The sequence below is a fragment of the Centroberyx affinis genome, unplaced genomic scaffold, assembly GCF_046629955.1.
Source record: "Centroberyx affinis isolate AG114_WGS23_722 - 3 ecotype Tasmania unplaced genomic scaffold, CSIRO-AGI_Caff_v1 ptg001667l_1, whole genome shotgun sequence".
Classification (NCBI taxonomy): Eukaryota; Metazoa; Chordata; class Actinopteri; order Beryciformes; family Berycidae; genus Centroberyx; species Centroberyx affinis.
In genome coordinates this window covers 281,789-291,736 of record NW_027280092.1, presented here as the reverse complement: position 1 = coordinate 291,736, position 9,948 = coordinate 281,789, and the positions used below count along the sequence as shown (strand labels likewise).

The window sequence follows — 9,948 nt, the reverse complement described above, 5'->3', positions numbered from 1 at the left end:
GGGCACGAGTATTGAAAAATGTTTACCCAATAAAATACTGCTTTAAATAAAGAATAGAGAGAAAAGGTGTCTGTCTGTCTGTCTGTCTGTCTGTCCCCTGCTCTCCTCACCTCTCCTCTCACCCCCTCCCCTCCCTCTCTCCTATCTCTCTGTCCCTTCACTACCATCACAGCCACAGGAAGGCCCTGGCAGCCCAAAAACACTGATACTATCTCTGAGCTCTTCATCTCCGTCCTACGCTGTGTTGAAATCTTGCCCATCCCACAAAGGGAAACCGCTGGTGAACAACGGTCCATGGCATGACGTCCGTTTCTGTGGGTAGAGTGCGTATGGTGTATGGGGCGGTAGTGGCAGCCCTCTGTACCTGGGTAGGGATACAATGGAAGTAAATGAGGATAGTGATACTTAAAAGTAGATACTTGTGTTATCCCACACCACTTTCTCTCAAAAAGTGTTTCTTTGTCTTTAAATTAATGTATCAGTACACTGTAATCAAAGCCTGAGTTGCTTTTCCAGTATGTGAGGAAAAACTGAAGCTATTTGTTACTAAACTGCTTTAAAATGCAAAGAAATATTTAAATATCTTGTGTGCATAGGTTAATGTTCACTGAGGATCAGCTGTCATTATTTTTTCATATCAAGAATTGGGGGATAATTGGGGGATATAAAAGACTCAAGGTTCATGCAGGTGCACAGCAAATAGTTTTATTTAAGAAAATCATTCAAAAAGTATTCCTTTAACAACATACTACACCATAAAACACATTTAACCACATAAAAGATGACATTTTTACATATGATGGGATGATGGGAAATTGCATTATAATCATTTCAAGTAATCCCTCATTTAGTGACAAGAGATAGAGTATTATATAGATAGAGCCACATAGATTTCATTGACTCCCCTACTAACCACAGGTTGTTGTGTAATCCTATTGGGCAACAAGTCTTACAATCATCTCTGACAATGACAAGAAATAGCAGGTAGATGATTAGGCAATGTATGTTAAATCTAATCCTGTAGTAAATCTGTCTAAGGCACAAAGTAATCCCTTTTTTGAAGGCTCTACAAGGATTATGCATGTATGTGTGGATGCTGCCTTCAAGAACCATAATTAGGTTGATTTGGGATTTACAATTTACATTTAAGAATATCCAACTTCAGGCCTTTTTCACTCCCTGTTTCAGTGCCTTAGACTAAGATCTAGAGGAGCTACATTCACTGCAACTGTTCAAAGTCTGATGTTCACAGGCCCTGAACTTCAAGTTAATGCCACTCATTTAAAGCTGCTGTGTGCTCTCCAGTCTCTAGTCGCTACTCCACTTAACCTTGATTTGGAATATACAATGACTGAAGAGCATCTTCATTCAAATCTCTACCTCCTCCTAATTTGAGACTTCAGGGTCCTTCTTTCAAAATGTCCAGGTGATTCCTCAGTATATTCAGTCGCCAGTGTGTTATGCTCTCTCTCTCTATAACTCAGCTACACAAAGTAACAATATCATTAACATTATCCCAGTTTATACCTGGCATTAAATCCCTGCAGTTAGGACATATAGGGCGTGGATCCACACAGGTGTAAATATGGCCAAGAAGGATTTTTCAAATCTACTTCTATATGTGACTTTGAAATTTTTTTTCAGTCCTTTATCAGAATAATGGGAAATGGATTTTCTTAAGTTAAATTTTGAGGTAAATTGGAAAAATCTGTTTCCAGTCTTTCTTGGAGAGCATTTTGAGTTTTGTCTAAATGTGTGTTGGAGCCCTAACTAGACAATATGAATGTATCTTGTGTCTGTAATTAGCAGAGGTGGGGACTTATTACAGATACAAGACTTGAACTCCAGACTCAAGTCACAATTTTAATTGCTTGAGACTTTACTGGGTTCTGGTGACTTGGGACTTGACTTTGACTTGTACTTTGATGACTTGAAAAGGTTTCTTAAGCCTTGACAAAAGATCGTATGTCTTGTGTAAATGACTGATTGAATTTATTGAAGTTGAAACTCAAAGCAAACTCATGATGCTCTTACCAAGTTTTTGCCCTATTACAACCATATTGCATTGAAAAGTCCTAGATATTTAGTTTGACACTGGAACCTTGATTTGCTCTAACTTGACTTTGTGTTCTACATTTAGACTTGAGGCTTGACATTAATGACATGGACTTGACTCAAGACTTAAGACTAAAGTTGACTTGGTAATGAGATGTTAATGCCAGGTATGAAGTGGTTCCACACTCAGTTCAGATGCCGTGCTCCCCTGCCGCTCCGTCCTCCGTCCCCTGCAGGTGGCGCTGTGACAGGATGTGTTTGAGAGTGTCCAGCTCCTGTGTGAGCTGTCCTATCCGTATCTGCAGCTTCTGGTTCTCCTCCTGAAGCTGTACGGCCCTCTGCTGGGTCAGCATGATGCGTCTCCGGGCCTTGTCCCGGCTCTTCCTCACGGCGATGTTGTTCCTCTCGCGCCGCTGCCGGTACTCTTGGCTGTCCTTGCTGATGCTCCTCTTGGTCGCCGCCGTGCGCAGGGACAAGGGGGGAGACGGCAGGAGGAAGGGAGAGAAGTCCTGTGGTCAGAATCAGAAAAAACATAATTAAGCTTCTGGCGGAGGCAGGGTGGCAGCAGTTCAGAGGTGCTTGAACAGGCTCCAGGGGGTCAAGAGCAAAATGAGGAATGATTAGGAACTAGGAGTTATCCCAAGTAGAGAATGTATAGGAATCACTTTTCTAATCATTCAGTAGGTTTCACATTCATCAGCTAAGCCTATTATCTCCCAGTCTTCCCATATCTTCCCTAGGACAAAATCTTATCAAATGGAGGTCTGTGGCCTAATGTGAGTCATTTTGGGTCCATGATATGAAAACATTTGATTTTGTGTAGATGATACCAAAAGAAGGGAATGAGAAGAGTGGACGTCTGCAGCTTACTGTCCACATCTCTCTTTCTCTCTCTCTCTCTCACACACACACACACACACACCTGCTGGGCGGTGACGTGGCTCTGGTGGTGGTTTGTGCTCGCTGTGCTCATGGTGTTGCTGAGGCAGGCCGGTGCGTAGGACAGGTACGACAGTCCCATCATCTGCTCGGCCGCTCTGTCTTCACCGCCCCCCCTGACCAACCCCTGAGACTGGCTGTACGATATCATGTCCATCTGAGCCAGCTGGTTGGCGGACACGGCCGGGCTGGACTGGTTCAGGGTCTGAGGATGGGTTGGTCCCAGGTACGAGCCGCTCCACTCCTGGATGACAGAGGACGCCCTGGAATCAGACATCTGTCGGGGTTGAACAGAAATGTGTCTAACAAAAGACTTGGATACAACCCAGATGAGACATTTTCCCCCCGTCAGGATATAATGCTACTTAAGGTATATATTGTTAATTGGAATCAGACTCACTTCATTTAAGTGTAGCAAATGTAAAAGATGTACAAGATGTTTTTTATAGCACTGGGACAAAGAAATACTGACGATGTTTAGCTTAACAGTACATACAGACACACACAGGCTTAGTGCAAAACATACTGGGGACAGCAGATTATACATAACACTGTACAGATATACAATCAACATTTTTTTTAATTACATATACATTATATAGCAGGGTTGTGGCCATTCATGAATTGAATTACGAATGCATGGTAAATTACAATTAAATTGCTATAATTGAAATTGGAATGACATGTTATGCATCAAATAGCATCTGAAAGGTACCTTTAACATTTTATGATATTCAGTATTGATAATATATAACACTATGTGTAATCTCAGATATGTGGTAAGAAAAACAAATTGAACTTTCACAGCATTTCATTGAATTCAATTAATTCCAGTTCAATTCCAGTTCTGTTTCCTGTAGGTTTTTTCAAATTCCAATTCCAATTCCTCGGTTGAATTGGAATTGATGAGTTAAGTCATGAATTGACCCCGACCCTGTTATATACCTATATAACCTATGAAGGGATAGTTTCACTGAAACGTACATACCATGTGCTTGTAATGTTGCAGGTTTGAACCTAGGCACATTCCCTCTCTCTTCTTCCAATCTTTTTGTAATCTATCTCCACTGTATTCTGTCTAATAAAGTAGAGATTCCATAAAATAACCTCTAAAAAGACTGTTAAGGTTATTTCACATCACTGGTTGATGCGTCTTCATTTCAGTGTAATACAAAGTACTATGGTTACAGTATAGGTTAAAAGGACTTTCAAACCACATAGCAAGTCACTTTCCACTGGGAGTTCCATTATGAATGGTTTGAATTGTCTGATCAATGTTAGATCTATGTCTGATTTATATCTACAACTGTTTCGCCACACACAAAGAAGTTTGAACTCACTTACCATGACTAATCTTTCCATGCACTACCTACAGACTCTGAGAATAAACTCCAGGTTCCTCTCACTAGTGTCTGACTGGAACTGGTCTGAGGAGAGACAGGTACTCCACTGATCATCACTTCCTCCCTCCCTCCCTCTCTCTCTCGCTCTCTCTCTCTCTCTCTCTCTCGCTCTCTCTCGATCTCTCTGTCTGTCTGTCCATGTCTTGTCTATGTCTTTCTCTCAGTTTGTCTGTGCACACACAAAACACACATACAGGAGAGATAGAGATAGATAGTATTAGTAAGATAGATAGAGAAAGATGTATTTTGCTGATGATAATAAGCCCCATAGTCACATCAAGTTATATAGGCTACACACAGTGTAATTTATTAAAATGGAAAAGCCATGGCTGTGACACTCCTGCAAACTATGATCATGACTGTGAATAAAGTTGCCTATGTCTGCTTTTGGGCAAGAACGAGTCATAAGAAAGAGTAATCCTAATTGTCTCGCTACGTGTATACTGTCCCTCTGCAGCTCCCGTACACTATAATGACATCAAAATGGCTACCTCTATTGACAACGTGAGTGAAACCTAGATGCTAAAAATCTAAAAACGTTTGTTTTTAATCTCCGGAATATATGTTTTTCAACATTGGCCGTTTTCACAATTTAAGCATTTATTTGGGAAGGTTTAGTGACACGTAAAACGGACAATAGTTGCTTTGTTTTTACGGTAAAAGACTTGCCATTGTAACTGAGGCTAACTAGCTAGCTACCAGCCAGTCCTCAGTGCTATTTCTCTCCATTGCTTGTGTTCTAGTTGTGGCTGACTAGTTTCAGAAAAACTAATAGCATTGAATTTCTCAAATGTAATTCCACTTTTTTTTTTTTTTACAGGATTTAATTGAAAGTGATGTGCCCTACGCTGTGCAGCTGTTGAATAATCTCACAGAGCAGGTGATGAAACGTATATAGGGCAAAGCACTTTCTTGACGTGTTAGAAAACAAATGTTGACCATTCAGAAAATGGTTCATGTTACTGGTCTCAAATTGCACCCTGTCCCGTTCATCTTGGTGGTCTTGCCTGTGCCTCTTCTCTCAGGTGGCTTCAGTCACAAGTCATGTCCGTGAGCTGCTAAACAAAGTCCAAGATGGGGCGTTTAAGACTTCAAAGGTGAGTCAGGACTTTGTCAAAAACAGTATTATTAGTGGGGACCAGATCTGTGTCAAATTGTCTTTACAAAGGATTCTTAGTGTTTGTTGTAGCCCACTTGGAGTACCAGGTGGGTGGGGTTTAACACAGCGGGCAATAGCATGAATGCAACAATGTTTGGACCTTCATAGGAAAGTCATTTAATGTCATATTGGTATAGCTATCTGAGATGGACAGCTTAAACTGTCACATTCACTTTTAGCATACAAATCCAAATTCTCTCAGTCTTAGTGTCTTTCTATCCCTTTCTGCCTCTATATCCCTTCCTCTCTCTCTCTCTCTCTCTCTCTCTCTCTCTCTCTCTCTCTCAGGGCTTGTCTTTCTTGGACCTCCGGTATCACCTGCTGCTTTTCTACCTTCAAGACCTCACTCACCTGATCAGCATCAAAACAGAAGGAGGCAAAATAAAGGACAGTGAAGCCTTGAACAGAGTGGTCACCATCAGAACGGTGAGGAACTGCTAACAATAATGTATTTTATTCTTATCTCTCCATCTCTCTCATACTTCTTATCATACACAGCCACTTATTGCCAGACTGAGAATCAACTTCTTGGCCCTTCACTTCAGACACTGCTGCAGTTCTGGATGCCACATGAAAATTAATGGAAATCACTAAAGATTTTTGTCTCTTGATTAAGGTCCTGGAGAAGATGCGGCCCCTAGACCACAAACTAAAGTACCAGATTGATAAACTGGTGCGCACAGCTGTGACTGGCAGCTTAGGTAAAACCATGTGATGGTCTGACCATCTGATTTTCAACTTTGTGTTGTCCAGTTTGATGGTTTTTCCATGTTTAGCATGCTATTAAAAGATTGGATCTGGGTCACATTGGTAAAATTGGACCTGTGTGATTCCTGCCTTCCATGTTTGCAGACTTCAATGTAGAGTAACTATGTTTTTTTTGTTCTTTTAATTACTTTTAGCTGAAAATGACCCACTGCAGCTGCGTCCTAATCCTGAGAATCTCATCAGCAAAGTAAGAACCCATCTTAATACTTTTGGTTATTTTTAGGGCCAATTTTTTATGTGTGTTGGGGGGAAATGAATACATTTTTAAAATGTATTGTGCTGTAAAAACTGTAATCCTAAAAAAATCCCATCCCTGGTTTCTTGTAATATATTTATTAGTTTATCTGTTTCAAGACATTTTATTGGTCAGACTACCACTGATTTGGTTAGTATTAATTAAACATCAATCAAACTTATCAATACTACACAGCCTTTTTCTTCACATTCAGTCCAATTGACAGATTTTGCTTTTTCTCCTATCAATCCCACAGCTGAGTGAATCAGAGGAGTCAGAGGATGAAGCTGGGAACAAGGCAGCCTCTGACAGGAAAGGAGCCCCCTCTAGTGGCAGGAAATATGTACCTCCAAAGATTGCCCCGATGCATTATGGTAAAGTCTTTTGTTTAGATAAGTTTTAGTTTCTGTTGTCTGTTATAAAAGTGCTGATCACTGCTGCTTATAAGTGATAGGAAAAGAGGGGACATACTGTATATTTTCATTGTATGAGCATGTTTTTGAATTTAATTCTACATTTTTTAGTAGCATTTTGTAACTTTGTACTGTACGAATGGTCATCATGTTTCCTCCAGATGGCGACATGACAGAAGCAGATAGGAAGAAGGAGCAGGCGGAGCGTCAGCGGAGAGCGGCCCTGCGCAGCTCTGTGATCCAGGAGCTGCGGCAGCAGTACAGCGACGCTCCGGAGGAGGTCAGGGAGCGCCGGGACTTCCAGACCGAGCGGGAGAGCCGCGACGAGCTGCACAGGTTAACGCTTTATTCATACGTGGTGTTTTGTTTTATGGAGACTGGGCAGAAACACTAGAACAAAAACATTGTCAGGATGCAGTTCAAGGCATGTAGGGCTTTATATGGATCATATTACAGCACTTTTTTCACTGTATGGGTATCTGATGAGGATATGAAAAGGTGGCATGGGAATATGGAAAAGGTTTGCAGAAGTCATGTAGTCTATTTGGGTTTGTATATACGCATGGTGTGGAGCCACTAACAAAAATACAGGGTCACGTGTGAATAATATGATTTAGTTATTTTTCTGTTTGGCATTGCATCTTTTTTCCACATTTTCTGACCGTAGTAATTGAGCAATAATTCTCTTTTCTTCCTCACAGGAAAAAGTATGAGGAGTCCATGATGGTGCGCCTGAACATGCCTAAGAGTCAGAAGAGCACCAGGAAGAGAGGCATGATGGGAATGTCCGGGCAGCTGAGCGGTATCACACACTTCAGTGACATCACAGCGCTGACGGGCGGCGAGGGTGGACAGGTGAGGGGTCAGAACACGTGACATTACTGGCTCAGCATCGGACGAGGCTCAGGTTGAAAAATCCTGTTATTGGTGAAGTTTTGGATTTGATTTGGTCCAGAAGTACAAAAATCTATTATCATCTTGCTCAGTTTGGGTTTGGACTGGAATTTATTTGGAGGTTTGGCTCTAGTAGCGCTTGAATCTCAGGCTGTAGTCAATCAGGTTTATATTGAATATTATGCTGAACATTGGGCTGCTACCAGGACACATTAGTGCTGAACAGAACCCTCCCATTGTGTTTGTTGAGATCTGTTGTGTTTTTACAGAAATGTTCAGCAGCCAAGTGATCACAAGCGGTTTAACTTGTGGTGACTGTCAGCATGGTGCTGGCTGCTAGGAGATCTGTGTGTTTGGTACCTTGGTGACTCAGTGGTCTGGCACTGAGCTGGCAGTCCTGTGTACCACTGTGCCTACATGGGTTTGGCATGCCATCCCACTCTGCTCTGCTTCCTGTCTCTTTTCACTGTCTGCTGTCATAAAAATTGCTAAAATATTTAAGTGAGCTGCAGTAATTACTGGCCTGCCTCATGCTGATAGTCTGTTCCACTGCTGGCAGACATGGAAAATTCATTCAAGTAAATTCATTTAAAAGGACTTGGAAAATCCATGTGCTATGTTTGGCTTTTGTACCAGACAACATAAAAAGCCACAAAAAGGATATTGCTAACAGGCCCATCTCCATCCGGCATGAATGGGCCCATTGTGGCTTTTTATTTAGATTTTCTTATTAAAGCACAGATCACACCCCCTGATCTAGCGGGTAATTCTAACAGTTCCCATTTGTTCCGGCAGGATGGGGATAACTCACGTCCCAAGAAGAAGAAGAAACTCATGAAGAAGAAAACCAAAAGGAGAGGTGAGGACATTGCAATATACCACAGTACAAATTAATTTCCTGAAACTTATGCACAATGGACATCCTGTGTTTTTGATTTAAATGAAGTGTCATGTGATGCTGAACATACTGCAGTGGCAAAAAGACTAATTTACATAGTTAATTTAAACTCATATCTCACTAATATATCCAAACAGTCACACCAGTATTGACTGAATTCTCCCTTACTGATACTTTCTGGCTTTCATTTTATAATCATATGTTCAAATAATATTTGACTCGGGTCTGCAATGTGCTTATTCAAATGAAACCAATAACCTATTTACATTTTGCTGACATGCCTATCCACCAGCCTACCTCACCGTACCACAACTATGCCCTACTTACTTAAAACAGGAAAGCAGTAATCAAGAAGAAATCACAGTGGGTTATTATCTGTATTTTAAATCTTGTGTTTCCTCTTAATGATCACTCCATTTCCCTTTTCTCTGCAGCTTTCAAGAAGCACAGATAGGTCTGAAACACAGTCCAAGGCTGTTAGAAGACCAAGTGATGGCATGAGGAGTTCTTCCAACCAAGCAGCCGTCATCCTGTTGGTTTATACTGCAGAAATATTTTACAGAGGATTTTATTATGCAGAATAAAAGCCAGTTGTACCATAGAAATGAATTGTATGAGAAATGAAATGTATGAGCTTATGTGTTTCATTCAGTTTGTGGAATAAAAGTCTTGTCAGAGGCCAGATGTCTGGACCATTACTTACACTATTTTGTAAATTGTGATAAAATAAAGCCTTTCACATTCAGTTTTCCCTTTCTTTCCCTCTTCCTCGTCTTATCCAAGTTCCTCCCTGGTAGAGCAGTGATGGTGAGGGAGAGGAGGAGAGCAGCGGCAGTTAAATTTGGGACGCAGCCTGTCAGTACCAGGCATCAGCAGGCCGGCCCACAAACCCACAGTCCTATCAGATCTACACAAAGTGTGTGAGGAGCAGCCAGATGCTGATGCAAGGCCTAATAGAAACCTCATGCTGGACATTGAACAGTAGGCTTTACTGCACAGGCTCTGAGAAAGTGACCACACTGGAAATAATTATTTGAATACTCTCGTGTCACTGTGATTACAGATGTGACATGAGTATGGAGATTTTAATATGCAGACTATTTTGGCACAATTCAGATTGAGGGAGAATGAAAGGAGATAGGCTTATTAGCACTAACCATTGTTAATTTAGGCAGAATTCAAGA

The 9,948-nt window shown here is 41.2% G+C and overlaps 2 protein-coding genes across 3 annotated transcripts; one reads left to right on the top strand and one right to left on the bottom strand.

Annotated features, from left to right (window-relative positions):
- Positions 1-752: 752 nt before the first annotated feature.
- On the bottom strand, positions 753-4,406 carry cebp1 (CCAAT/enhancer binding protein (C/EBP) 1). Of its 2 annotated transcripts, XM_071528371.1 has the most exons (4): positions 4,339-4,405; positions 3,983-4,072; positions 2,978-3,271; positions 753-2,564 (listed from the first exon to the last, which is right to left on the bottom strand). In XM_071528371.1, exons 1-4 carry the CDS (start codon positions 4,354-4,356, stop codon positions 2,247-2,249), a joined length of 720 nt encoding a protein of 239 aa, XP_071384472.1. In that variant the 5' UTR covers positions 4,357-4,405; the 3' UTR covers positions 753-2,246. The 2 variants fall into 2 exon arrangements, with proteins under 2 accessions (XP_071384472.1, XP_071384473.1); XM_071528372.1 differs by lacking the exon at positions 3,983-4,072 and having other exon boundaries at positions 4,339-4,406.
- A 468-nt stretch (positions 4,407-4,874) lies between these two features.
- On the top strand, positions 4,875-9,492 carry ngdn (neuroguidin, EIF4E binding protein). Its single transcript, XM_071528338.1, has 11 exons — positions 4,875-4,901; positions 5,218-5,277; positions 5,423-5,494; positions 5,845-5,982; positions 6,173-6,257; positions 6,459-6,511; positions 6,816-6,933; positions 7,134-7,308; positions 7,674-7,827; positions 8,662-8,725; positions 9,199-9,492. Exons 1-11 carry the CDS (start codon positions 4,881-4,883, stop codon positions 9,216-9,218), a joined length of 960 nt encoding a protein of 319 aa, XP_071384439.1. The 5' UTR covers positions 4,875-4,880; the 3' UTR covers positions 9,219-9,492.
- The last annotated feature ends 456 nt before the right edge of the window (positions 9,493-9,948 follow it).

What these genes read in the sequence shown, in the direction of transcription:
- cebp1 (XM_071528371.1), bottom strand. An exon ending in TGCAACATTACAAGCACATG is followed by an intron (nt 3,272 to 3,982) that starts GTATGTACGTTT and finishes CAACCCCGACAG; the next exon opens with ATGTCTGATTCCAGGGCGTC. An exon ending in GCCACGTCACCGCCCAGCAG is followed by an intron (nt 2,565 to 2,977) that starts GTGTGTGTGTGT and finishes TTCTGACCACAG; the next exon opens with GACTTCTCTCCCTTCCTCCT.
- ngdn (XM_071528338.1), top strand. Translation starts at nt 4,881, where the DNA reads ATGGCTACCTCTATTGACAAC. An exon ending in GAGTGGTCACCATCAGAACG is followed by an intron (nt 5,983 to 6,172) that starts GTGAGGAACTGC and finishes CTCTTGATTAAG; the next exon opens with GTCCTGGAGAAGATGCGGCC. An exon ending in GATTGCCCCGATGCATTATG is followed by an intron (nt 6,934 to 7,133) that starts GTAAAGTCTTTT and finishes TGTTTCCTCCAG; the next exon opens with ATGGCGACATGACAGAAGCA.